The sequence below is a fragment of the Quercus lobata genome, chromosome 10 (assembly GCF_001633185.2).
Source record: "Quercus lobata isolate SW786 chromosome 10, ValleyOak3.0 Primary Assembly, whole genome shotgun sequence".
NCBI classification, from domain to species: domain Eukaryota; kingdom Viridiplantae; phylum Streptophyta; class Magnoliopsida; order Fagales; family Fagaceae; genus Quercus; species Quercus lobata.
In genome coordinates, this window is record NC_044913.1 from 44278217 (window position 1) to 44306194 (window position 27978).

Below are 27978 nucleotides of genomic sequence, written 5' to 3' on the forward strand. Positions count from 1 at the left end.
TTGTGATTTTTGCTTTTAGTTTTAATTATTTTTTAATACTTATAAATTTGGATAGTTTATAGATGTGGATCACGCGGTGATTGCTTGAGGCTTAAAGCATAATACAATTAGAGACATTAGTCAAGTTGTATAAATTAGGGTGTTATATATTGTGGGTTCCTTCTTTGGACAGAGCCCAAGCCCAATGGTCTAGGGGGATCCTGAGCCTCCAAAGGATGGTGTAGATGGTTGGTGGATTAGGCTTGACTCATCGTGGCTTTGTTGGGTCGTTTACGAGCCAATCTGTGCACAATAAATGGGCTCCACAACACAAATATGCACACACACACACACACACACACATATTTATTGGTTAAATGAATAACTAAGGAATAGCAAGCGAACTAAAAGAGTGCAAATAAAAAGAACGTCAGGGATCCTCAAAATATAGTGATATTATGTTTCATTATATTAAGTGTTTGAATACATTAGGTCCTACTCTACTAGGATATATCACAAGGTTCAATAAAGTTCAAAAATCACAGACTAATATAGCTTTCTTTAGGATTCCAAGACTTGTAAAGATTGAATCCCTTTGAATCAAAGTGTATCCTTAAGTATTTTTTTGAAAGATCCTTTACAGTACCTCACTCTTTACTCCATTTCAAGCTCATAGCTCTCTTTCTAATGTCTTTTATAGTATATTAAGTGCTTCTTGCTGAATGCCCTTCTTGGCTGGTACTTTACCCCTTTTATAGTGCTACTTGGATGCTCCTCACCATCAATCATCATTCTCTTTTGTGTGCTGGGTACTAGAACCCAAGTTATATCTGAAAGCTTTAGTGGTTGGCCCCTTATCCTTTTCATTCTTATTTCACTTTTATGGATTTTAACGATCTAAAGCTCCCTTGCTGACTTCCTCTTATAGGAGATCCCTTCTAAGTAAGTCCAAATGCTTCTCCAAGGTCAAGGTTTCTTATTCTTTCCCCCAAGGCCTTTAAAAATGTCATTTCAAAGCTCTGAGGCTCTAATGTTGACCTCTCATGCCTTGTTTCTTTTCTCAAAATGGGGTGGATCCCTTCTTGATGATAGTGTGGTCGGAAAGGCTCTTGACCACCTTCCTTCTTGGTTCTCCTTCTCTTCTTTACCCAATGTCCTAGGTTTCTTCATTAGGAGTTGGTCCCGAAGTTACCAATTGTCCCCGTCATCCTTTCCTTGGTTGTGGACACCTAATTTTGACAGGACACCCTTCAACTTTCATGCCTTCCTTTTATCACGAGCATACCATTTTGAGTTGTCCACGTCCGGGATCCCGTATACCAGTCTTTCCTCGAGGATCCCTCCTTAGGGCTACCAAATCCTATGTCATTCTAGCCTAGCTCCTACCTGCCTCCCTTTTGGGCTTCCTTAGATGCCACCTCTTGCTTAAGTCTCTAACCCATGCTTCCCTTAACACCTCCTTTCTTCTTAGGGCCTAGAACTTATTCTTTTCTCTCCATGGGCCTGGCTCCTCCCTTCTTTATTTCTAAGGACCAAGCCTTTCTTCTATTTTCCCTTACCTTCATGGGCTAGGCCTTTCCCATTTTTTAAGGGCCTGACTCCTTATTACATTTTGAACCTCAACATGTATATATATATATATATATATATATGCTTTTGATGAGAAAGTTAGAATGTTATTGATACTACTTTTACCACTAAAAAAAAGTTAATATCGATACTACATATGTCAGTTTTGTGACAAACTAAGTTGGTGATATAAGTATTTGAATAAAATGAACACTACAAGAGATGATTTAAATATCAAAGTAAAACTTACAAAATGAAATTTATTTTAGGTGTACAAATACAATTGATATTTTTTTTAAGTATTAAATTTATAGCTGGAGTCCAAAATCTCTCATTCTTGTAACCACTTTGGTACTTTGCTTATATAGCTTTTTAAGGTTCTTGTGGGAGGGGTAAGATCCGAGTATGGAGTAGAGCCCATGGCCCAAGTTCGAGGAAGGGGAAGGGCCCACCCATGCATTAGTCCTTACCCAACACGTGGATGAGAATCCGAGGAGGAACCACAAATAGGCCGATCTTTTGAGGAGCCCGAAGAGTGAGCGCTTCCTTGGGAATTGTTGGGCAGGCCACTTGTACTAGATAACAGAATACCGAAGAAGACGGTAGAGGCATGCAAGCAAAGAATAAGGGAAGTATCCAAACAAAGTAACCATTACCTTCGCATTCAATGCACTAAACCTTGATGGAACAAGCATACTCTACCACTTCTAGCAAAACCTCGATGGAACAAACATCTAAAGGAAGGTTAGTGACTATACAAGTGGAGGGCTTAGATGTAATTTAGCTAACTATATAAAGAAAGGAAGGTCCAACAGATAGGGGATGAAAAACTGAAAGGAAATAAAAACATTTTGTAGCAATATCCTGTGATTAAAACTTGAACAATCTATGAACAACTGCTCTTCGGCCAGGCTCGAGGAAGTGTTAATTCTAAAAATCTATTCTTCTTCCTTGAATTGTCTAACTTTTACCCATTCATCTAAGCTCAAATCATACTAGTACATTAAAGATGACCTCGGAAGCCTATTCTCTAACAAATTAATTGTATTGAGATGTTTAGCCTAAATTTACTATTTTAAGTGGGCTTAGCCTGTTAGATCCACTCACAGTTCCAATATACAAAAATTCGCATTTTATAGGCAAATAAAAAAAATCATTTAATTATTGTTTCTAAAAAAAAAAATATAGAGAAAATTTATGACCAAAACCTGCAACCCACTGAACTATCACTGTTATGCATATAAAAGAAACAAGTACCCATATATAGATTCCGTTCATCTATGATCTATCTTCTTTTTTTTAATTGTACCTTTACACACGGCGGGAAACCGATAAATTTGGCGAAATTCCTCCCTCCAAAAACACCCGATCCTTCCCAATCCCCACTTTAAAACCCTAACGCACACTCCTTTCCCAAAATTTCGAAAAACTTTCATTCACATTCACGTTTTCGCATTCTCTCTCTTTCCCACACTATTCGTGTGAGAGAAAACATAGAGAGAGAGAGAGAGCAAAATCCCAAACCCAAACCCTTATTTCCATTTTCGTCACTTTTGCTCTGTCTCTAACAATGGCACTTGCTCTGAAGAAGCCCCAACATCTCCACGACGACGACACCACCGTAGACGGCACTCCCGTTCGGTACCTCCCGCTCGACCACGTCTACTCCGCCACCTCGCCCTGCCGCGTCACCGCCAGCGGCTCCTCCGCCTTAATGTCCAAGAAAATCAAAGCTCGGAAGCTTCTCTCCACCAATTTAGACGACAATACTAACCTTTCCTCGTCTTCTCTTCCTAACAAGCCTCCTCTCCTCTACGTCTACACTCGCCGCCGTAAGCGCCTCCGTCATTCCCTTCCGAACCCTTCCTTTCTCCGCTCCTTAATCTCTCGCGACGACGAGGAGTTCGAAGCGCAGGAATCGAAGGTGGATGCACTGTCGTTAAATGCGAATCAGAAGAAGAAGAAAAAGCATAGGTTAGGGACTAGTGAGCTTGTCAAATTGGGCGTGGATTCCAGCGTCTTGCGTAGCCTTGATCGGCCGCGATTGAGGGATTGTAGAATTCATAATAGTAGTAATGCTAATGTTGATGCTAACAGTAGTAATTTGAAGAAAAGGAAGCGGAATTTGGAAAATTGCGAGAAAGTTTTGTCGGATTCACCTACCACTAAGCGATGGATCAGGTCAGTGCGTGTTTTTGGTTTTACTTCATACTGTTTTTCCAATTCTCGAAGCAATTTTGAATTTGAATTTGAATTTGAAGATTTGGAGTAATTGGATCAGGTTGAGTTTCGACAATGTTGAGCCAAAAACGTTTATTGGATTACAATGCAAGGCAAGCTCTTTGTAAGCTTTTTAAAGTTTTTTGTTTTCCTAATCCAAGAATTGGTGTTATTGAATTTGATAATGTTAGAAATGTTATGGAATAAAATTAGGTTTTTTTTTTTTTGAGTACAGGTTTATTGGCCATTGGATGCTGATTGGTATTCTGGTCGAGTTGTGGGTTACACCCCAGAGTCTAATCGACATCATGTATGGGTTCTCTTGCGTATTATTTTAATTGTTTGAATGTTTGAGTTGTTGAGAGTTTCTGATTATCTTGTGAATGAAATAAAAATGCAGGTAGAATATGAAGATAGTGATAAAGAAGAATTAATTCTCTCAAATGAGAAAGTTAAATTCTACATTTCCCACGAAGAGATGCAGCGTTTGAACTTGACTTGCAGTGTTACGAGTACAGATGGTGATGTGTATGATTACAATGAGATGCTCGTGTTGGCTGCGAGTTTGTATGACTGCCAAGAGCTCGACCCTGGGGATATCATATGGGCCAAGCTTACTGGTCTGTGCTTAATATTTGTTTGTTTGTTTGTTTGTTGTGTGTGTGTGTGTGTGTGTGTGTATTTGGCAAGCTTAGGGAAAATATGTAGACCAAAACGAGAAAGAAAAAAGAGAAGCCTAGAGAATTTTTTTGAGATAGACATTGGAAGATACCTCATATAGGATATTGGACTTAAGATTGATTCTTACACATCAATGCTACTTGCTCGTGGAAGTCAATTGCAGTGTTTTTGTGGATTTGGTCATGTTATTGCTATATTTATGTAAAAGTGCAGTGCTGAGCTGTTATATAAAGTCACCAATGAGATAGAACAAAAGCTTTTACAATGTGCTATATCACACACAAATGACATGCTTTTCAAAATGTGCTGCTTTTTTTAAAATTGAAATAATTAGTTGTATACATTTCTGGGACACTGGTCATTTCACATCACTATGTTTCTAATAATCCTTATGATGTGGTTCTTATTGTATCTTTGTCATTTCTTCGAGTGTTGCTTGACTCGGTGTTTTAATTTTTCTAGAAATTATTTTTCAGGTCATGATATGCTATGTAAATTTCACTACTATCGTCATGCATGCCTTTTCTAATTGACTAATTTCACACCAACTTATTTCAATCGTTTTAGTGCAGGTCATGCAATGTGGCCAGCAATTGTTGTGAAGGAATCCCTCATCCGTGATCGTAAGGGTTTAAGCAAACTTTCAGGTGGAGGGTCAGTTCCGGTGCAGTTTTTTGGCACACATGATTTTGCAAGGTTTGTGATCCTTTTCAAGTTTGAAGGAAATTTTTTGTTTATCATGTGCATTGTGCACTAACAAATTTATTAAGGCATATGTCAGACCTATTTCTTTTAAGCTGACATCATGGTTATTTTCTTGTTATTATCCAGGATCAAAGTGAAGCAGGTTATCTCATTTCTTAAGGGACTCCTTTCTTCTTTCCACCTGAAGTGCAAGAAACCTCGTTTCATTCGAGGCTTGGAAGAAGCAAAAACGTAAGTTTACTTATGTGAGTTCTTTTTTGGCTTAAGTGATGTGAGAAAATTTTTTGACTGAATTTCATGCAAGCCCCATCTTTCTTCTGTTACATAAGCTTAACATGCCTACTCTAGGATTTTCATGGGGTTAGACTTGTTTTTATATGTGATTTTTGTTGGTATAAATCATGCTTATTTCATCGCAGATTTTCTTTATCTCAAAAATTCCTTTTGAGATTATTGTATTGGTCAGTGCTTGTCCTCGTAAAATATGTTTTATGTAATTGCAGTTTGAATAAAGTGTGAAATATTGTTCATTGAACTAGGAATCATGTTTCCAGGAGCTATTTTTCCCTCCCAGTAATGGCTAAACTTACTGACTTGCCTTGTATCTTGTGGAAAATTATAAAAAAAAGGCTTTTCAGCTTCAAGATCTGAATAAACTACATATATTACTTATCAAAAAAAAAAAAAAAAAACTACATATATTGGATATATTTAGTTGTATAGTAACTTCATATGGCTCTTAAAGTATTCTGGTTGCATTGTATTTCTCTGAATGTTCCTTCATCCAGACCATTTGATCTTCGCCCTATCATTTTAAAAGTATGGGTTTAACCACAAGTACTTTGTTGGGTATTTTTAGTTTCTATTCTGTATTTCGTTCCAATCAATTCATTCACATCAGTTATTGCAATCCTGTGGCTTTAATAGGTATTTGAGCGAACAAAAGCTTCCAAGAAGAATGCTACAGCTGCAAAATGGTATTACCACTGATAATGTTAGCACAAGTGAAGATGATGGAGCAAGTACAGATACAGGTGAAGATTGCATTGAAGATGCAGGGATTCAGGGAGCAACGCAGGGCCTTGGAACTCCTCCCTATGTAATTGGGGATGTGCAAATTTTAAGCCTTGGTAATTCTCTATATTTTAAACTGCTGCTTACTGTGAGCTAAGCATTGTATAGCATGCTTGTCTCACGTGTTCTCTAAATTTTCACATCATGTTTGTGACTAAAGCATTATTTGTAAGACATGGCCCTATCATTTTTTTTAACTTTTAACTTTGACATGTTCAGTCAAGAAAGAAAATGCTTGTTTGGATCCTTTTTGTATATTATCCTTTTGGGATCCAATAGTTTTGCTATTAATCGTCAAACTGCATTTAGAGAAGAGTATTTGAATTATTTTATTAATGGTTTTTGGACACCACTATTCTGCTCATTGGCGTATGAAATGATCTTGCAGGAAAGATTGTCAAGGACTCTGAACATTTCCAGGATGAGAGATTCGTTTGGCCTGAAGGATATACTGCCATGAGGAAGTTTACTTCAATAGCTGGTGGAGCATATTTGAAAGCGTTTATATATTTTTTTCCCTATCACAGTCATATTGATGTGATTTATATTTTTAGTTTATTTGATCTCATCATCATTACGATTTCAGTTTCATAACATTTTTGCTTTTGTTTTGGGTGTTTCAGATCCCAGTACATGCGCCTTATATAAGATGGAAGTGTTAAGAGATGCTGAATCAAAGATTCGACCTCTATTTAGAGTGACATCGGATACTGGAGAGCAGGTGAGTGTGTAATTCAATGAAATGAACTGTATGTATGAATTAATGGTCACTCTGATTCTTTTGTTGCATTAGACATTGTTTATGCTTATTTCTTTGCACTTTTTCACGAGTTTATCTATCTTGTAGATCAGTGATGACAGTAGGTATGCTATTGCATCACTGAATCAGGTATCGTATTTTTTTTTGGTTTTCTTTATAACCTAGAACTAAACATTTCACTATGTGCATCTTTGAACACATTCTCACATGTTTCATAAGACAATAAATTTGCCATATGTTCTTGATTTGGGTTATATTATAGGGGAAAGTAAGTTATTAAAATGGGTGAAAATAACTGGGAAGTTCTATGAAATGTTTAATGAATCCACATTAGTTTGTTTTCACTTCAGATTTTGTTTTATCATCTATTTCAACAGAAAATTTCCACCATGCCCTTTCTTTCCTTGTATAAGGCCAAAGCATAAACTTTGTTTCTTTTTTGTTTTTTCAATATCATTGCACAAATATGGTTGCCCTTGCGTTACTGCGTAGTTTGATTTGTATAGATAGATTTGCTTGTTTTTTTTCGTAAGTGTATGTATGTAAGTTTTTCTCTTTCTATTTTCCTTTACAGTTTGAGGGATCCACTCCATCTGATTGCTGGAATAAAATATACAAAAGGATAAAGAAAATACAAACAAGTAGCTCTGATAGTTCTGGTGCTGACGGTGGAGGAGAAAAGATTGATAAAACTGGTTCTGATATGTTTGGTTTCTCCAATCCTGAAGTTGTGAAGCTTATACAGGTCAATTTTTTTTTGTCAAAAATGATTTTGCTGTTGAATTTTCATAGTTTGCAATTAACTCCATCCGTTCTTCTCAATTGGATGTTTGCTATGTCTGTGTCTAGTAAATTAGTCGACTTCAGAAGTGGCACTGTATCTTAGTTCACATATAGCTAATTATTTTGTTACCTTTGCTTTGCAATTATATGGAAATGAATAAATCTTTAAATTCATTTGATGTTTGGCATTATAGTTGCTTATTTATATTTTTAATATAAATGTGTTCTGAAAATGGAGAATATTTTGTTGCATTTTTTGTCAGAATGGGAACAACATCTGAAATCACATAAATAGCTGTAGTTTGGTATGTTTGGGTTTGTAGTATGGGTATGCGAACATGGTATTGTATAGAGCTTGTTGTGTGGTATGATATGGTATGCTGGCTTTCCGGTTTGGGCTTGTACATATTGTGATGCTAATTTTTGTTGGTAACTACAAGTGGTTACTTTGTTGATGACCACTAATATAATTGTAGTTATTCCATAAGCAAGCCATGTTCATCAGAGTTCATTGGTTGGGTTTATTGACATAGAGTAACATGAACATGTTCAAGATGGTTATGTGAAAATAATGTCATGCATATTTAGTTCATTTCTTTGGCTCCATCCCCACCTCTCCTCCAACACACATTCTTTCTTTTTCCCTGCTCCCCAACTTATGCCCTATAGTTGTATTAGCTCTATGGCTTTCAAACTTTGAGCAGACTATTTTTGTATGTTTAGGTAGCTTAGTAATTTTTCCCATTCATTATGGAGATCATGAGACAAATCGTTTTGGAAAAGAAGCACATAATGAATGGAAATCAGTACTCATGATTGAGTTTTATATATGAGTTTAGTGAAGCATTCAGTACTATGATTGATTGCGCGCTAGTTTTTAAATGCCTATGCTGCGTTAAGGACTTATGCAATTGGTAGCTACTTTCAGTATTATGATTAATAGTTCATCTTGTAAGCAGTTTAGGCATAATAAATAATAAGGGTCTGCAACCAATATCAAAATGTGATCTTAGGATTGTTGTTTCATGATTGTAAGTATTAATTGATTATTGTTACTCATCAGTATATGGATTTCTACTTGGTGGGTGACATTCTGAGATCCAAATAACCTGATACCAAGTATCAAGAAGCTATTTTGACATTTTCTCTATCATTGACATCCTTTATAAGTAACAGAAATTTGTTGCCAAAATGAGAGAATCTAGTACAGTGTGCAAGAGGCACACAAAAAATTACACTCTGTGATTCATATAATCAATAAAATCAAAAAAGAATTACGAGAGAAAGCACTATTAGAAGCACATTGTTTGATTGGTCTCATGCTTGGGGTTTTACTTTTTCGAAATCCATTCTGCTGTTTTTAGATTCACTTTTTTCTTGTACATAAGTTGTTTTGTTTTCCTTTGTTTCTTGTACATATTTTCTTCTTTTACTTCATCTCTTTGATTGAGTAGCTTCTTTTTAATACAAAATTTTCTTACCTATCCAAAATATATATATATATATATATATATATATATATATAACCCTCAAAAAATGATATTTAATGGACAAGACCATATTCTCCACCTCCTTATAAGCCTGACCATTGCGTCCATTCCAAATTGTTCACCTAAGGCACAATGGAACAACTATGCAAATATTAACATTATTATGTTGTTTGAACTTCCCTTTACAACATTCTAAGAACTCAAACTGTCTTAGGCATTATTTACTGCACTCTGAATGAAGACAGCATTGACAATGTTGAAGTAGATGACTAACTGTATCCTCAGAGCTCTTACACATACAACACCAGTCTACAACAACTATATGGCCCCTGATAAGATAATCTACTATCAATAGTTTGCCCCAAGCATTGGTCCACCCAAAGAATGCAACTTTTTTAGGAGCCTTAGCTCTCCAAATGTTTCTTCATGGAGAATAATTGTTATCAGAACCCTCAAAACATCATAGAAAGATCGGATCTCAAACTTGCTACTCTGTTACAGCTTCCAACACTTTCTATCTTCCCGTCTATCTGTTGGTAAGTATGAGTATGATAAATAAAAGATTAGGGGCTGCTTCCCGTCTACCCTTTTGGATTTTCTTTCATCTATTAGAATAGATTAGGGGCTGCTTGTCTTTTTGTTTCTTCTTTTCCTTGTTCACTACCGTGAACTCTTTGTGTTTCTCTTTCTTTTCTTTTATCAATAATATTCTCTTCTTACTTATAAAAAAAAAAAGAGTATGATATATAAAAGAAGTAACAGTTATCATTCTTGAAATGCTTTAACATGAGTAGGATTCTAAAAGCAAGCCCACTCTTCAATGCTTCTATCCAAATAGGAGGCTACTGAAGCATCCTTATCACATGCTAGCATATATAAATCAGGAAAGATGTTTTACAGCCAAAACTTCATACCACATGTCATGCTAGAAATGAAATCTTCTATGCCTACAGCAAGTTTCCCACCCTAAAAAGCATTGCCAACCACTCCTAATATTTTTCCACATATTTATGAACATAAATTCATCACTCACCATAATCACATTTTTTAATTTAATTTCAAATTGCTTAGGGAGCTCCACGTGAAGTTTGCAAATCTCTGCCAAACCTTTGCATGTATCCTAAGTCAAGTTGTCCAATTGTATTGATTCATGTTAAAAGGTGCCTGCCTTTGCATTCTGAGGATCATTTGACTCACTACTGTTGATTGAACATGACCTATAGTTTGAACACCTCCATGATTTCTACCTTTAGCTCCTAGAGTAATTTAGTGTTTTGCATGTGTGGTTTATTAGAAGGTGTGCACCAATTGATTTTGATGGAATAGTTCTATTATTTCTTATAGTTCTACCTATGTTTTGCATGAATTATCATGGCAGGCAACTTGTCAAAAAAAAAAAAAAAAGAATTATCATGGCAAGGAATAATTATATATAACAGTCATTTTTGATATGAAAAAACCTTTCCTGATGCTTAGTCAGTAGTTCTCTGTTAATAATTAGCTGGCAAATATGACTGTTCATTTTTATACTATCTTGATACTGTTTGAGATCCATTGAGAATATGTCATTGTTATCACTTAAACTTATGATCTTCATTGTTTTTTTATGCTCTAATATTTAGCCTAAAATCAGTGCCCATGGTGTTGACAGGGTTTGTCTAAATCTAGATTCTCTTCTAAATTATCCATGTCCAAGTTAGCCTCTAGACGACATCAAGACCTGCCTGTTGGTTACAGACCTGTTCGTGTTGAGTGGAAAGACCTTGACAAGTGCAGTGTTTGCCACATGGATGAGGTAAAAGCCAATTTTCTTTTGCATTATTCATCAGTGACACTTTTTTTTATAAAATTTGCCTGTCGACTTTTTTGCTTGCTGTCCTTGTTAATCTCTATTTTGTTAACTATAAAATTTAGAATTCTTTTCATCTCTTAGGAAGCCTGTTCATGTCTTTGGGAGCTGATATATTTGCCTTTTTCTGGGTGGGGATTTGGAATTCCTTTGCCCCCCCCCCCCCCCCCCCAGCTTCATTTTTTCCAAGTCTACTTGGATTTTTTTAAATGATTTTGATGCGTATATCGTTCGGCTAATTGAGGGTGTTTTGTTTACAGGAGTACGAAAACAATCTCTTCCTGCAATGTGATAAATGCAGAATGATGGTAAGGGCTTCTTTATTTGTTTATCTGATGCCATTTTCATTGCATATTAGGATCATATAAGTACAGTGTTTGGTCTAAGTACTAGATGTTTGCATCATATCTACTATGCTAAGATGGGTAAGTAGAAATATAAGAAAAGATAGGATACAAAATGAAGAAATTAGTTTAAAGGAAGGGGTGACTTCTATTGATGAAAAGATGGGGTAGAGTTGATTGAGATGGTTTGTTCATGTGCAAAAGAGAACAATTAATGCCCAATAAGGAAGGATGATTTGGTTCAAGTTGAGTGAATGAAAAAAGGTAGAGGAAGACCCAAAATAACACTAGTAGAAGTGGTAAAAAAGGACATGTTAATTAAAGAGAGAACAAAAATATGATTTTGGATAGGATAGAATGGCGGAGAAGAATGTGGCCAATTGCGATTAGTCTGTTGAGGATCTTTTGCTGCCCCAAAATTTTGGGACTAAGGTTTTGTTGTTTACATCATATCTACTGTTAGTGTCTATGGTCTTTAGACCAAATGGTATATCTGCCCTCCATAAATTTGGGGTGGAGGATGAAGCCGCGGTTTCAATCCCATACAAGAGTGTGGGCTCTTTTTACCTATCTAAAGATCATATCTATGGTTAGTAAAAACAAATTGCTCATTCTGTGCTGTAGTCTTTGATGATTCTTCCCCTGCTTGATTATTTAATTCATATCTTGAGAATCCCTTCTTCTGGTTGTTTTGATATTTAGCAAAAGCACTAGCGTACATGTTACTTATATTTTCATTTTCTGTTTGCTTAGGTCCATGCTAGATGTTATGGAGAATTAGAACCTGTTGATGGAGTGCTATGGTTGTGCAACTTATGTCGACCAGGGGCTCCCAACCCTCCGCCACCTTGCTGCCTTTGTCCAGTAATAGGTACTTAGATATCATTAGAACTTCTTTTACTTAAAGCCATGGACAAAGCAACATTGAATCAGTGAAATAATTTTCCTTTAGGGGGTGCAATGAAGCCTACAACTGATGGGCGCTGGGCTCATCTGGCGTGTGCAATATGGATACCTGGTTCGTCTGTGTATAGTTCACATTTTTGGTTATCTAGATCTTTTATTTTTTAGTTTTAACTCACCAAATATGCTGCAGAAACTTGCTTATCTGATGTCAAAAGAATGGAGCCCATTGATGGGCTAAGTAGAATCAATAAGGTATATATTATAGTCATATTCCTATGACCTTCCTTTGCTTATTTATTTACTATTATTTTTAAATTAATAAACTGACTTTTGTGATCTTTTCTTTGTGAAGATTAAGTAAATTTCTGTTGTGACATTTAAATTTTTCACTAAGGAACTTAAAAATTTTAACAATGGAATCTTCAACATTCAGCAAAGTTTGTTTCCTTTTCCACTAGTCCTTTATCTGTTCATTTATTTATTGCTTGTTTAAACAGGACCGCTGGAAGCTTTTATGTAGCATCTGTGGTGTGTCTTATGGAGCTTGCATTCAAGTAAGTTCATTGTGGGGCTTAATTTCAATTTTATATTTTTCACATTTAATGGTTTGCGTTATGGTAGCTCCACTTAAGTATGTCTACTTCTTTGCTTATCCTCTTACCTCTGTATGGAGTCTGTCAAATTGTTCTTTTTAACTTCCCACCTTTCGTCAAATTGTTCTTTGCTTATCCTCGTCATTTTTTCCATTAGTACCAACTTCAAACTTTTAGCATTCCCATACAAAATTTATCTATTTAGTTTGAAGAATGCACCAATTATGTAAACATTTAACTGAAGTTGTAAAAGAAAGTTATTGTGTGCAAGATTTTACTCCGCGCATGGGAGGTTTCTAGAGTTTAATATAGGAGAGAGTGAGACCAAGCCCCAACTCAAGGGATGAAGGTAATTAAAAAACCATGCCTGAACAGTATTTTCTAGGATCCAACTCTTCACATCTTTTTCAGCCTAGATCTTCTGTTTCAACAACTCTTGAGACAAAATCTGAACCCATTTATATTATTTGGCAGAGATGTTGCTCTTTAGATTATTGAAAATTTTTTTGGTAACAAAATCTGGTAGATTTCTTAGCAGCATGCTGGGGGAGAACAACTTAATGTACTGTTTTGTTCTCTATTTAGAAAGTTACTTAGTGTAATTGTGTGTATTCAACACATCTTTATTTTTTTAATTGCCAATCTGTCCTTATTAGAATAACAAATTTGTACAGACAAGAAAAATGTAATTCACTTTTGAAAGTATCCTATCAAATGTAATTCTTTAGGCTACTTGTGTTTAGTTTCATGACGTAGTCTCCTTTCAATAATATTATTTTTACCTATCAAAAAAAAAAAAAAAGGTATCCTTTCGTAGCTTAAAACGACTAGTGATCTTTACGTATAAAAAAGTTTCCTTTTGCAATTATTTAATTACGTGAATAGCAGAATATATTTCCTAAAAAATAGAATTCATTTTATTTCACCCTTGACTGATTGCAACCCTCAGAATGAAAAATACAGGAAAGCAAATAGAGTAGGCCGAACCAATGGTTATTTTCTATTGTACATAAAGCTTGGAACATGATTAGATAGTAAAATATAAATCTGGACTGCACTGACCTACTTCTAAGAGAAAAAATTCTGTATCTTTTTAAAAATTCGTTTTACATCTCTGGTGTTTCTTACTTATTTCTGATTATGAATTCTTTCTCAATGGAAATTGGTTACAGTGTTCAAACAATACTTGTTATGCAGCATATCATCCACTTTGTGCACGTGCTGCTGGTTTGTGCGTTGAGGTATATTTTCCTCTCCTTATTACATGGCTTCAGTGATGTTTCTCATATGGTTTATTCGCATATTGCTTATATATTTATCAATTTATTTTCTACGTAGCTTGAAGATGAGGATAGATTATATCTACTAGCTGTAGATGATGATGAAGAAGATCAATGCATTCGTCTGCTTTCCTTCTGCAAGAAGCATAGGCAGCCCTCCAATGAGCGTTCTGCTGCTGATGAACGTCTTGGTCGAGTTTCTCGTCAGTGTTCAGATTACATACCACCCTCTAATCCGTCTGGTTGTGCTCGCAGTGGTATGTTAGTAGACATTCAATATTTGTGTATAGGAATTTATAGAACTAGAGGTTGGGCTAGGTGTGATGGCAAGTGCCTTCCACCAAAAGTGACATTTTGCGTGTTCGAGTCCAGTAATTAGCTTCTCCCAAAAAAGGAGTTAAGGTTACCTACTAATCACCTTTCCTAGACTCCTCAAAAAGTGAAGTTTTGTGCACTGGTTACAACCTTTATATGTATTTATAGTACTGTTGCTAAGTACACCACACAAATTGTTAATCTCTTTTCTCTTGCGAGGTTCTCTCTCTCAAAATACAATTGTGATTATAATGCTGTTGTAATCAGTTTCTTCTCCTTATTGTTAATAGTGTCTGTCTATTATCTCTCTCAATTTTATTTTGGTGCCAGCTTCCAGGTAGCTTTGCCTGAAATAGTAATAGCTTTGGCTTTTACATAGTAATTGCTATACTTTCTACTTTAAGGGAAGTTTGCACTTTGAATCCTTAAACTATTAGCCTGATTGTTTTACTGACACTTGCCAAGTGATTAAACGGATGTTAGATTAATACTCTCCAATGGTCATAAGTTGAAAATAGATGGAATTGGGTCATGTTTCCTTATCAGCACTTCCATTCTCCCTCCAACTCTGGCTCCCACTGTTCATGTCTTTATTCCTTACCGACTTACAGCCAATTCAATTTTGAATTTTGCATTTTCCCATAAATTTCTTCTGTTAAATAGTTCCTTATACATTTAGCTGATGGATTGTGATTAGATGTTATGATTGTTGGTTTTGTTAGTTAAATTCTGTTTCTCTTGTTTTTTTTTGTTGTTGTTGTTGTGTCTTAATATTCTTTCCCATCCTTGGGCAGAGCCTTACAATTACTTTGGTAGAAGGGGACGAAAAGAACCCGAAGCCCTTGCTGCTGCCTCCTTGAAGCGCTTGTTTGTACAGAACCAGCCTTACTTAGTTGGTGGCTACAGCCAACATGCATTTTCAGGCAATTCACTGCCTTCCAGTGGCGTAATTGGCTCTAAGTTCTCGTCTACCCTTCAGAGACTGAAAACCTCTGAGCTTGATACTCCTAAAGACATACGTTCTATGGCTGAGAAATATACATACATGAAGGAGACATTCCGAAAGAGACTAGCTTTTGGTAAGAATTGATTTTCTTTTACTGAACTTCCAATAGAATTAATGTTATCTATCTTGTTTTCTTGCCATTTTAGTTTTGCATGTATCTAGCTGATCGTGTTAATATATTTCATAAATTTATTATGTCATTTCTATTTTCCTAATTTTTTATATTCACTGGTAAGTTATCTTCCATCCAGTGACACATTGAGGCAAGTGGTAGATGTTATGTTGATATTGATAACTTGTTAAAATTAATTCAACTTTTGGGGCTTTTGGCGATGGTGTTTTTTGTTTCCTTCTTCTGCATGGGCAGTCCTTCTGCCCCTTTACACAAATAAGAATTTTTATTCCAAATAATAAAAGATTCCTCATTGTTCTATGAGCACATTAAATTACTAAGTTAATTCTCTATTACTAGCGTTCCAAAATGTTTAAATTACTATTTTGATATTTCTAAAAGTTCAAAAAATATAAAATAAATATCATTATTTATTTTAAATTATTTAATCATCTATCCTAAATTTTATTTTTGACAAAAAATTTGGCCTTGCACGATAATATAAGGCTGCTATTTTATTCTTCAATTTTGATGGTATTTGTTATGCATATGATTTAATTAACTTCTGCATTGTATAGTAAATGGTACTTTTGCCACTGTTGTTTGGCTCTGGCATTGATATTGCAAATGTTTTTATTATTGATAATACTGCCATGGAATCAATATTCTTTTCTTTTAAAAAATATGATGCTCCATATTTGTTCAGTTCTACAGAATTTAGCAAGTGGTGCTTTGTCATAGTTGTGAGATGGCCTAATTCTCATAACCAATTATGCTCCAAAACAATTTCAAAAAAAATGGAAGACCAGTGTTTCAATTTTTTCTATTAGTTATACATCAATTATTTTTTTCATTGAGTTTCCTGCTTTTGTTAGTCTAATTCTTTGGCGCTCATTGTTTTACGAATCAAATGAAAATTGTACTAGTTTGTCGCGATCTGAGGAACAATAATTACATATGCTCAATGCTGTACTCCAAAAGGATTAGTCAAGTCATGAATAAGGCTTCTTGTAATTGCTTATATGACTTGGATTGAACTAGTACACGCAATCCACTACCAATTTTCCGGGTATGAAGAGTTTCATGTCAGCTTAGTTTTTCATATTTTTAGTTTGGTGTACATTCTCATCTGCCGAATGTATTCTTGAGTTCTTAGCATTGATTTATTGATTTCTACTTTTTGGGATCTTTCAAACACAGGCATTTGACTGTTTGTGTTGTGTATCTATCTGTATCTTGCGATAAATTGTTTGCTATCATTTTTATTGTGTTATATATGTGGGACCAGCACTAGGTAATGACTATACACACAGCTCAAGAGAGCATTTTATAATTTTGAGTATTTTTCTTATTTTGGATTTTGTTGCTTTTTTTTTTTTTTTTTTTTTTTTTTACTTAGGGAAATCAGGAATCCATGGATTTGGCATCTTTGCAAAGCATCCACATAGAGCAGGAGACATGGTAAAGTAATTTGCTTAGTATTATAATGATGATCCATTTTAAAAGCAAGAAGCATTTGAAGTGAAGGATACAATTTACTGTCTGTAGGTGATTGAATACTCTGGTGAACTTGTTAGACCTCCTATAGCTGATAGGAGAGAACGCTTTATATACAATTCCTTGGTGGTAAGTGTTTTTTTTGATATAATAATTGCTCTGATTATTGATATGTGTGCATTATTGTTTCCCTACTGAGTTAATTGAGTATGAGAGGATTAAGCACTTACTATTGTAATCCTAGAAGTCCCCTTACAATTTTACACCTTAGTTTTAGATACCATATTGTTTATCTTAGCTTGCTAGTATTATGAAGGTTTGCTGAATTGGAAACTGGATAATTGTTTAATTTTGATTATGCTACTATAGTTTAATTACTTCTACTAGTGGTATAGTATTGGTTTTGGGTAAGAGGCGGGGCTCCTGTTCGCTTTGTTTGGATCTCAATTTTCAGCAGGGGGAGAAGATGTGAAGGTAGTTGGAGAGGTTCTGCTGTAAAAATCATTTTTAATGTGTCTTTGTCAATTATTTTTGTCAATTAATTGACAAAAATCAAATTGAAGGAGCTTGAGGGGAAAGGATACCAAATTAATGTGTTTTTCTTTAACAACCTTTATACTGCTAATAATTTATTAGAATTTGAATAACTTTCCCACAAAAATTTATCACTAATTCCTTTTTATAGATAATTGACAAGATATCTTATCCTTTGTACTTTTCAACTAAGCATGGAAGTGACATGTTCTCTGCTCTCCTCCTACGTTTGATTAACTTTCTAACAAAAAAAGGATGACTCTCTCCTTTACTCTCTTCTCCCTGTAAATTCCACAACATGATGTTTGGTTGCTATCTATTGCTACGTAGAGTTGACCTTTTTAGTGCTCGCTCTCTCTCTTGTATTTCCTTTTAGTCCTGTTTGATATATACTTTCATCTAGATTTAGTCTTTCCTACGCGATAAGGAATATATGGACTTTTGAATGGCTTGAACTTGCATTGATATCAATCAAAGATTTATTCCTAAGAATTTTGTATACTTGGGTGTCTGCCTTAGATAAGGTTCATTCCACTTCTTTTGTATAATTTATTGATCTTGTAAACTTTAGATTGTAATTCTCCTCATTATTTGATTATATAAAAAATATTAAATATGTTGGCACATATTATATCATTACACTCAAGGATGTGGCGGAGTTATAATTGGTTTAGTTGCACCATACATCACATTGTGTGTTAATTTCCATTAGGTTTTTTGGTGCTCTTTTAAGTGAAAAGTGTTAATGATATATATATTTGAACACCACAATTAGGCTTACCTCTCCTGGTTAGTTTTGGGCTTTTGGCATTCTGACCCTGGGGTACCTGATAGGTGTGCTTGTGTTTCCACTTGAATTTTGTTTTGTTCATAAGATATACATAGAAAACTGTTTTTATGTATTTAGTTTTAGTAACTATTGCATGTCTAGCATATGAAATGGCAAAGTGCAACTCCAAAAATTTGTTGAGTACCTTTCCTCATGCAGGGTGCTGGGACTTACATGTTTCGGATAGATGATGAACGAGTCATTGATGCGACAAGGGCCGGAAGCATTGCTCATCTGATTAACCACTCTTGTGAAGTGCGTATTATCTGCTACTGCCTTTTATTTTATTTTATTTTTCTTTTTTAAATGTGATTTGTTTCTCATATGAAGTATTCTTCATTTAGAGTAGCCTTATATATGTGATAATCCTGTGTAAAGATTCACATGCTACTGATCATATTAATGAATTAGATGCTTAGTTATATGTTACATGTTACTAATACTAAAATGCTGAAGGTTAGGACAGTATCTAAATCTCTACTACCAGCACTACTGTTCTCTCTTGTAACGAACTCTTTGGGAGAGTTATGCTGGCAAGTATATTTTAATATCAGTAATAACATAACAATAGCTTTGGTACTTTTGTCTAGCCATTCACATTCTTCATATGCTCTAACATTGCATGTATACTGAGTTTATGGTAATGCCACATCAGCTTTGGGAGATTTTTTTTTTTTTTGTTTCTTTTGGTTCGAGGGTCTGGATTTTATATTGTTGTTGATTGCTTACCTATTTTACTTTTTCTTGTGTGCAGCCAAATTGCTATTCAAGAGTTATAAGTGTTAATGGTGATGAGCATATAATTATATTTGCAAAGAGAGACATTAAAAGATGGGAGGAACTCACATATGATTACAGGTTTTTTTCATGTCCAAATGTATGCATCTCTTTCAAATTTCCTTTAGGTGCTGACTTTCTATAATTATATTTCAGATTTTTTTCAATTGATGAACAACTAGCATGTTATTGTGGCTTTCCAAGTTGCCGGGGTGTAGTTAATGACATTGAATCGGAAGAGCGAGCAGCAAAGCTATATGCACCTCGCAGTGAATTAATAGATTGGAGAGGAGAATGAGAGAGGTAAGCAACTAATTAGAAGATCTTTTTGGCCTCTCATGTCTTGTTGTTTATAGAACTTCCTAACCCTTTGCTTGATTGAAGTTGGGTATTAATGTCATGAAATAGGTTGAGACCTTGTAGGTTTTGTCCTGCTTTGTCGGAATAATTCAATGCAGCATCTAGATATTGAACTGATTACTAGAACATTTGGATAGTAAATACTTAGAATTAATCAAGAGTTTTAAATACAATGACTAGTGGAAATAATTATAGCAATCTGGTTTTGCTAGACTCCAGATTTTGAGGATTGATTAGAAGATGATGAGAACTTTGCAAAGGTTGACAGTTAAAAATTATTGTAAAAGGAGTTTAGAGAAAGATTGGAAATAAGATTGACATGGGGAGTTGTGGGAAATAATCAATCAGTTTCACTAGCAAGCAGCTCGTCTTCAATTAGTATAAACTTCAACTTTGAAAAGAATTAGGCCTTACATCTTTGTATTACAAAGCTTGCTTGATAGAAGTAATAACCTATATGCTACCTGTAATTTAGTCACTTAGAGGCTGCTTGATGTTTCTTCACATTGAAGTCCTTCATTGCTAATGATTTTTAATATGCTAAACTGTGTAAACCAGCAAGTGGAGTTACAAATATCTTGTTAAAGACGGTTGTGCTTATTTTGTTCCCCTGTATGACTGGCCATTTGTGCCCTTAAGGAATCCATAGCTAGGCTTCCCTAGTTTACATCCAAACTTTATGTTTGCAATTGCTCTAAAATGGGAATAGTTTATCCAGCCATGTGACTGCTTTGTCAGTTTATCACCTTTCATCTCTTTTGCCTCTATGATCATCCAAACATGGCAAAGAACTATTACTTACTTTCTATTCTTCTCCCACCATTTTTCTATACATTCTTCTCCTTTCTCCTGATATTCTTCATTTTTGTACTTTCATTCTTGTTTAGTTTCTTTTTCTTTGTTGCCATTTAGCACATTGCCTGTGTGCCTTGCTTCTTTTTTTTTTTCTTCCTTGTATCGATTTTCGATGAAGTTTATTATTTATAAAAAAAAAAAGATAAATTTTATAATATCAAATTTGAAATCTTTTCATATAATTTTCATTGGAATCAGTTCATTTCATGTGGTATCATTTTTAGAGGTTAAAAACTGTTATGTTGTTCTTTAATCTTATAAGTTTGAGTTTCTACGCAAAATAGCAATCAAGCATTAGTCCCAAAATTTAGGGGTTAGCTATCCTCAACAAAAGGCATTCAATGTGCCAATTGGAGCATGGTAAAAAATGGAGAAAGTGGTCCTTCAAAACAACCAAATATAAATGTTCATCTCATGGTATAATCCAAAATCTTTAAACTCAGTAAGCGTTTGGAGAGTTAAAGAATGAATGCTGAGTTCCTCTAGTTTAGACATTTTTCTCTGTTTTGGAACACATGAATTTTTCAGATTGTGTTAAAATTTCCTAGAAGTGCATTAAAGCAACGTATATTAGAGTGCTATCTTAATTGATGCCTTTTTAGGTTACGGAGTGCTGATTATCGTGAGCTTGACGTAACCTATTTTATTGATAAAATTTATTACCTATAAAAAATTAATACCATTTTGGAGAAGCATGATTCTGTCTGTACCCAATTTTTATAGTCTAGTGGCATGAATTTGATGCTTTTACTGGATGTGAAAACTTTTGTATCGTGCAACATTGCCTTGTGCTAACATATGATTGCACATATAAACAGTGTTTCCATTTCTTCATATAAGCAGTTGAAAAATGTGGAATTGTTATAGGGTTGAACTTAAAAAAATGAAGAGTTCTTAGTTGAACAAATGCTGAGTTGAAGATTTTTTTTTTTTGGGGAACTACAGAAAATGTCAACAAGTCAAAATTATGTTAACTGGAGAGCCATTGAAATATAAAAGAATTATTGTCTTCAAGTTAAACTTCTCAAACAGATATATATTTTTTGGTGTGTCAGTGGTTAAATTTTCCTGGTGAACCTCTGCATGTTTCTTCATCTGTGCTACCACCAGAAACATTGCTCATCTTGTTCTGGCTTAACATATTAATTCATATCGTTTTTCTTTTGTGTATTTAGAGTTGGCTACCAGCCTACCACTTCTTCCCAATGCGTCTACTTGTGGTTCTTCTAACTCAATGTTTTCCTTCTTGGCCAATATCTCACAACTGCTTTGTTTTCTTTGTCAATATACTACTTGTGTTGAGAGCTCTCTTTGTTCCCTTTGTGCTGATTCTTCTCCCATTTTCCTTTTGCAGAATTCTCATTGTAAAAATATGCTCATCTAAGATCCTTCTGAAGACAGATTGCTTCCTTCCAACAATCTGCTCATCATCTGTTATTCTTATCAAGGCAGATAGGGTTGTAGAGCTCTGGTTTTCCTCCTGTCACCTATTTGTCATACCACAACCAAATGAAAGCTTTTTTCACTAAAGCTGATTCCTCTTTTTGGTCTGAACAAACTAACTTGAGAATGGTGTCAAACAGTTTTAACAAAACTTTAATTTCAAACATTGAAAAAAGGTACTTTGGTCTCTATCTTAACGTCTACCTATTTGTCTTGATTTTTTCACTTGCCATTACTTAGGCACACAAAAATGTTTATGTAATGGCATTAACCTTTTGTAAAAATACGATTAAAATGATGTATAGTATTTATCAATGATTGAAACTTTCAATGACCTATTCTCTTTCATTTTTTATTTCTTTTTCAGTTTTTGTTTTTGATCTTAATTCATTGCATACATGGGATGCCCCATACTGGGGCCTAGGAAAGTTGATTTCCTATCTCCCCCAAATCGACTTTCCTTGGCGCCAATGTAGATCAGTCAAAGCCTCATGCAATTAAATTATTAATTCCTTTAATTAAATTGTAGCATTTGCATTATGTACCCAAATTGATTTCCCTTGTCATAATTAAATAGAGTAACATTTTGAATCCAGAGATCAATTACGGTACGTATTTTAACAAAAATGATTGCGTTCATATTTGTGTAAATACTTGATTTGTACATTAATAAAAAAAAAAAAGATGATGTGAGTGAGTCATGATTACAATCCCTAAAGACCTATTATCAACTTTGCCTGTAATAGTGGGTAATCTCAATAGGTAAAATCCTTTACCCTCAAATAAGAGACTTGAATTTCCACTTAAAAAAAAAAATCAATTGGTGTCTTGGCTTGATGATAAAGAGTAATTTCCATGGGGTGGACACTAGACCCTGCTTCATTTATAGATGTTAACAGCAGTTTCTTCTACTCTTCTACGTTCCTCTGCATCTAATAGTCACTATTATCTTTTGGTAAATTTGGATGGGAAACATGTATTTTAGTTTGTGTTTTGTAACTTTATTGTGTTGGGATTTTGAATTTTGGTAGAATACATCCTTTTATGGATGTAGTGTTTTGTTTTATGCTTTAACAGACATAAAAAGGTAATTATACTTATAAAAAAAACATAAAAAGTATGATTGGAATTGAATTTTTCTGATCACATGAGAAGTACTTTTTTTTTTTCATTAAATTTTTTTTTTCCTTTTAATTATTTTCATCTCCCATAGTCACAGCTGCGAGCAAAACCACCATTGTTGAAAACTGCTACCTCAATTGGAAATTATCACTTTTGTGCTTCAAAACCCAAACAATTGATGTTCATGAAAATCCAAAATCCCATTGTCATCAATCCATCCAACCTCTACTCAATTCTTTCCAATCTGCTACGCCAAAGTAGCTTAATCACTACCATGCACAGCTAATCAAATTCAATCACTGTCATGACATTAATCCAAAATCATCAAAATCCCATCCAAATCGTAACTCTCAATACATCACCATGTACCTCCACTTTTCTGTTGTGAAAATCTGAAAGCAACCTCTCCTCCCACTACCAAATCTGTGACATCAACAGCTCCAAACCATCAATGGTAGCTCAACCCACAAGGGTTGCCAATTGCCATGAACCTATAGTTATCAATCCCCTTGTGCACCACCACCTCCCCCTCTACACAAAATCGCCACTTTGAAGCGATGATGCCTATAAAGAATTGTTAGGGGGGAGAGAAAAATTAGATCAAGAGGGAGGAGCAAAAGAAAAGAAATAGAGAAAAGTGGAAAGATCTCATTGATAAGACCTTTTGTCGTGTGCGTGTTAGGTTCTTCAATGAGAAATGTTAGAGGAGGTGGAAGTTGGAATGTCAGATTTTAGAGACTTTAATGATGGGAGTTGATGTCGGTGAACTCCTTCCTAAATCTCCTTCACTCAAATATCCCTAGGAGAAAGGGTTGTGATAGAATGAGTTGGAGCTTGAGAGGGAGTGGTGCCTCTGATGTTTGTTCTTCATAGTGCCTTATGGGGTAACATCTACAATTTCATTCCCATGGAAGAGTATTGGTGTGTTAAGGCTCATTGGAGTGTCTCCTTTTTTGTATGGACACCATCATTTGGGGGAAAGATCCTTACATGTGACAATCTCATTAAGAGAAACTACATGTTACTTGGATGGTGTTGTATGTGTTGGAGCAGTGGGGAGATGGTGGATCGTTTCTTGTTCCATTGCACTGTTGCTTGGGTTTTGGAGTTTTGTTCGTAGCTCTTTTTGGATTCATTGGGTGTCACTGAAAAAGGCCATTGGCCTTTTATTTGGTTGGAGGAATTGGGATTGGTAAACATTCCTTGGATATTTGGAAGTTAGTCACTTTATATTTGCTGTTGACATTGTGGAGGAAACAAAATCGTCACACTTTTGAGTATATTGAAAGTTTGGGGACTCAATTGCTAGTATTGTTTATTAGATCTTTGCTTAATTGATCTCATGCGTGGGGTTTGAGCAATAGTAATTCCATCCCTGAATTTATTGTCACTACACTTCTGTACATAATACATTTTCTTTGGAATTCTTTAGGGCATTTTGTGTTCATTATTTTTTTTTGATGACGTAGGAGAACTTCACTCAGATTAGGTTGTGTTTGTTTCAGTGTAAAATATTTTCCAAGTGTAAAATATTTTCAAGTGAAAATATTTTCGGAAAATGAAAATATTTTCAAGTGTTTGGTTGCATTTCAAAAAATGTTTTGAAAAATATTTTTTGGTGTTTGGTTGTATTCTTGAAAATACTATAGAAAACACATTTTCTACTTGTTGCTCACATTTTCTCAGCTTCCAAACAAATATATAATATCATTTCTCAATAGATAAACACAAAAGAAACAAAACCCAACAAAAAAAATTCATCAAATCCGGTCAAATTAAGAGAAGAAGGAAGAGAGAGAGAGAGGCGACTGGGTTCGATCTAGAGGCGGCGGAGGCAAGATCGCGCGGCGGAGGCGACTGGGTCACGGTGGGTCACTCATCTTGCAGTGGTTTGCTTGACATGAGTAGAGAGAAAAAGGGTAGATCGGTGACATGGGTGGCAGAGGGAGGAAGAGAAAAATAGGGTAGATCGACGGTGAGAGGCACGGCCCAGATGGCGGTGGGGTTGATCTCAAGTTCAGGTGATCAGCCTCTCTCTCTCTCTGACGGTGGGCGGCTCTCTCACACTCTCTGACGGTGACCAGCCTCTCTCTCTCTCTCTTGGTTCGGTTCTTTTTTATTTTTTTTTTGGGAAATGGTTTCAAGGTAAGCTTGGAGATGGGTTTTGGACTGTGGGGCAGCATGATCTGGGTTGGCCGGAGCTTGGCTGAGGTGAGCTTGGAGATGGGTTTTGGACCGTGTGAGGAGTGTGCTCGAGCTCTCTCTCTTTAGGTGTGGTTTCCGGAAATTGTTTGAAGGTAAAATCAAAACTTAAATGATTTTACGCTCAAAGTGGCTTATTTTCCAGTCAAAGTGTAAATGATTTTCCGTAGCTACCAAACACACACAAGGGTGTAAAATAATTTCCTAAAAGTGTTTTCAGGCAAAACAAACGCAGCCTTAGTTGCACGTCGCGGAGCATGCTGTACAACAATTCTTTAAGGCATTTTGTGTTCATTATTATCTACATGAGGTAGTATTTTTTCAATAAAATATTATTACTTACAAGTAAAAGTATAGAGTAGAGTTAGCAAACATGCCAACAAAAATGAAAAATGCATTCGGCTTGTTTTGACTTATAAAGGATTGCCATTGGTTATCTTGCTTGCAGCTGATTGCTTTCATGGGTGGGTTTATTAGGTTGTCAATATATGGTTTACATATATTTTGAATGGAGTTTAAATTCAAAAATATGTTTCTGTAGAACTGTGATATTATCTAAAAAGTGAGTATCCAGTAGAGTTTTATTACATATTATTTATAACCTCAGTGGTTTATCTATGTATTTCTACTAGAACTTGTCATGTGTTTGTATTTAGTGAAGGTTAGTTCTTAAAATGGTATATGTAATTTTATAGTGTCTTCAGCATATTGCGATTTGCATGCCATGAGGCTTGGACATATTGTAACCTTGAGAAAGCAATCAACCATTGTTGCAATCTAATCGATGAGAGTTTTTAAAATTTAGGAAATGGAAGCTTTAGATTAGAAAAAAGAAGAAATATCTTGATCTTCAAATATGAGTATTTTGTTCTCTTCAAAACACACCACATGTGAGCCAAGGGTATAACTTTCCAAGTCATCACATTTCTATCCCCCAAAATGACCTCTCTAACAAGCTGACGACTCCAGCAGCTATTAAGGCATGACTCACATAGTCCTGTAGAAAAACAAATTATCAAAGTTCTATTGCTATGAGCAGAGGAGATGGAATGATGAAGTTTAGATGAACTTGCAGTCTTGTTTGCTTCTCTTTTAACTTTGAATATTAAATATCAAATATGCCACAATTGTGTAAAAGGAAATCTTTTTGTGGGATACTTAGGGCCTTGATTTGAGGGAGAGCCATGGAGAAGAATTTTTTGGTGTAGGTTTAACCGTTTTGATTTCAGAAGGCAGATTGAATAATGGCTAAGGAGACTGTTGGGCAGTATTTTTTTAGTGATCCATCGTGGGTGGGGTTTTTTTGGAGTAGCGGATTTGTAAGATCTGTTTGTGGGTGTAACAAGTGTGGTAAACAAAGAGGATAATGCTTTTGATGGTTTCTTTAGTCTGTGTAGCTGAAAATGTGAAGATGGGTGTGATTGGGATTTTTTGAAGTCTCTTTGGTGTGAAGAATGTTTGTGTGCTTAGGGAAAGAGACTGGTTGGAATTAGAGGGGCTCATAATAGGCGGATGACAACTTACAGGAGAAATTTCAAAGATATTCATGATTTAGACGTATTTTAATCATTGCTTTGTTTTATTTGGCTGTGGCAGTATGTCTTGGGGAAAGGGATTGTCTCCCCTTTTAGCCTTTAAGATGACTTAAATATAGTTTGAACTCAATTAAGTTTTCATACTTATTAATTTGGGGTTGGCTATTATCCTTTTCAAAACCGCCTTTTGGTTTTCTCATTATTGCGTTCATATGCTTATAGTCTATTGACAATGTGTTTTGGGGAAGTGTTGCCACAATCTTATCATGGCTTTCTTTTCAGTCAATCAACAGTGGGAATCTGAGTATAAGTGGTGGGGGTGAAGATGTTTCTCGTAATTGACTTGCAAATCTACCTACAACCATCCATTGCACTGATTATAATTTGAAGATGGGTGGAATAAAGATCATATAGATCAAGGAAATGATGTTAGAGTTAAGGCTAGGGGAGGCCATTTTCAAAGAAGAATTTAGAGTGAGAAAAAGGAGAAAGAAGTAGATGTATCACGCGTTCAATTGTGTCAAGGCAGGGTGCAAGCTGGATGAGTGACAACCATTGATTCTTCAAGAGGAATGAGTGATATGATGAGTGACAAGATGGAATTGTCGGTTAGAAAATGATGAGAACCAAATAGAATCATGTTGGTCCAATGCATGCTGACTGGAAGAGAATGTACTTGTTGGTGTTAGAGTTGACTGCGTATTTTTTAGTATTAGAAGATGTGTGATTTGTGGTATGTATCAAATCAAGGAGTTGAAAGATAGTCTCATGTGCTTGTATGGCAGATGTTTATTTGTACGAATTGTATTGAATTGTGGTATCAGTGTGTGTTGTCTGATTCATAAACCAGTGGATTTATTTTGTGTATGCGTAGTTTTATGATATTGGAATCAAGTGGGTTTATTTTGGGTAATAGTAGTTTTATGATATTGGATAAAATCTTGTTGAGGCCAACAATAAAAAAAAAAAAAATCTTTTTAATTTGTTTCATGGAAGAATATGCTACTAAGGTGGAGTTTGGATTGCATTTCAGTGCATTTGCGTCTCTGTCATTGGGTCCCGTGCATTGTTCGCAGGACCCACAAGTTGTCTAATTCAGCAAAATTTTCATTAAAATTGGGTCTCATGACATTATTCACATATTTAAAAATTATTTTG

General features: G+C 35.1%; 1 protein-coding gene across 10 annotated transcripts in view; it reads left to right on the forward strand.

The window, feature by feature from the left end:
- The first annotated feature begins 2820 nt into the window (after window positions 1–2820).
- LOC115965372 (histone-lysine N-methyltransferase ATX2) overlaps window positions 2821–27978 on the forward strand; it is a 49172-nt gene continuing 24014 nt past the window's right edge. For 3 of the 10 annotated variants that reach the window (XR_004086045.1, XR_004086044.1, XM_031084573.1), the window contains exons 1-25: window positions 2821–3729; window positions 3830–3881; window positions 4004–4078; window positions 4169–4388; window positions 5022–5145; window positions 5281–5385; window positions 6082–6284; window positions 6617–6709; window positions 6852–6949; window positions 7076–7117; window positions 7563–7733; window positions 10913–11056; window positions 11371–11418; window positions 12208–12325; window positions 12407–12472; window positions 12551–12612; window positions 12858–12914; window positions 14126–14194; window positions 14292–14490; window positions 15343–15627; window positions 17066–17127; window positions 17215–17292; window positions 18686–18781; window positions 19281–19384; window positions 19460–19606. Coding sequence is in view for 6 of the 10 variants with exons in the window: in XM_031084573.1 (XP_030940433.1) it covers window positions 3119–3729; window positions 3830–3881; window positions 4004–4078; window positions 4169–4388; window positions 5022–5145; window positions 5281–5385; window positions 6082–6284; window positions 6617–6709; window positions 6852–6949; window positions 7076–7117; window positions 7563–7733; window positions 10913–11056; window positions 11371–11418; window positions 12208–12325; window positions 12407–12472; window positions 12551–12612; window positions 12858–12914; window positions 14126–14194; window positions 14292–14490; window positions 15343–15627; window positions 17066–17127; window positions 17215–17292; window positions 18686–18781; window positions 19281–19384; window positions 19460–19601 (3324 nt within the window). In the remaining 4 variants the exon portion in view is untranslated. Of the gene's footprint in view, window positions 3730–3829; window positions 3893–4003; window positions 4079–4168; window positions 4389–5016; window positions 5146–5280; window positions 5386–6081; window positions 6285–6616; window positions 6710–6851; window positions 6950–7075; window positions 7118–7562; window positions 7734–10912; window positions 11057–11370; window positions 11419–12207; window positions 12326–12406; window positions 12473–12550; window positions 12613–12857; window positions 12915–14125; window positions 14195–14291; window positions 14491–15342; window positions 15628–17065; window positions 17128–17214; window positions 17293–18685; window positions 18782–19280; window positions 19385–19459; window positions 19607–21872; window positions 22300–27102; window positions 27734–27978 lie in introns of those variants that run through there. The other 7 variants (XR_004086043.1, XR_004086042.1, XM_031084571.1 and 4 more) reach the window with 7 other exon arrangements.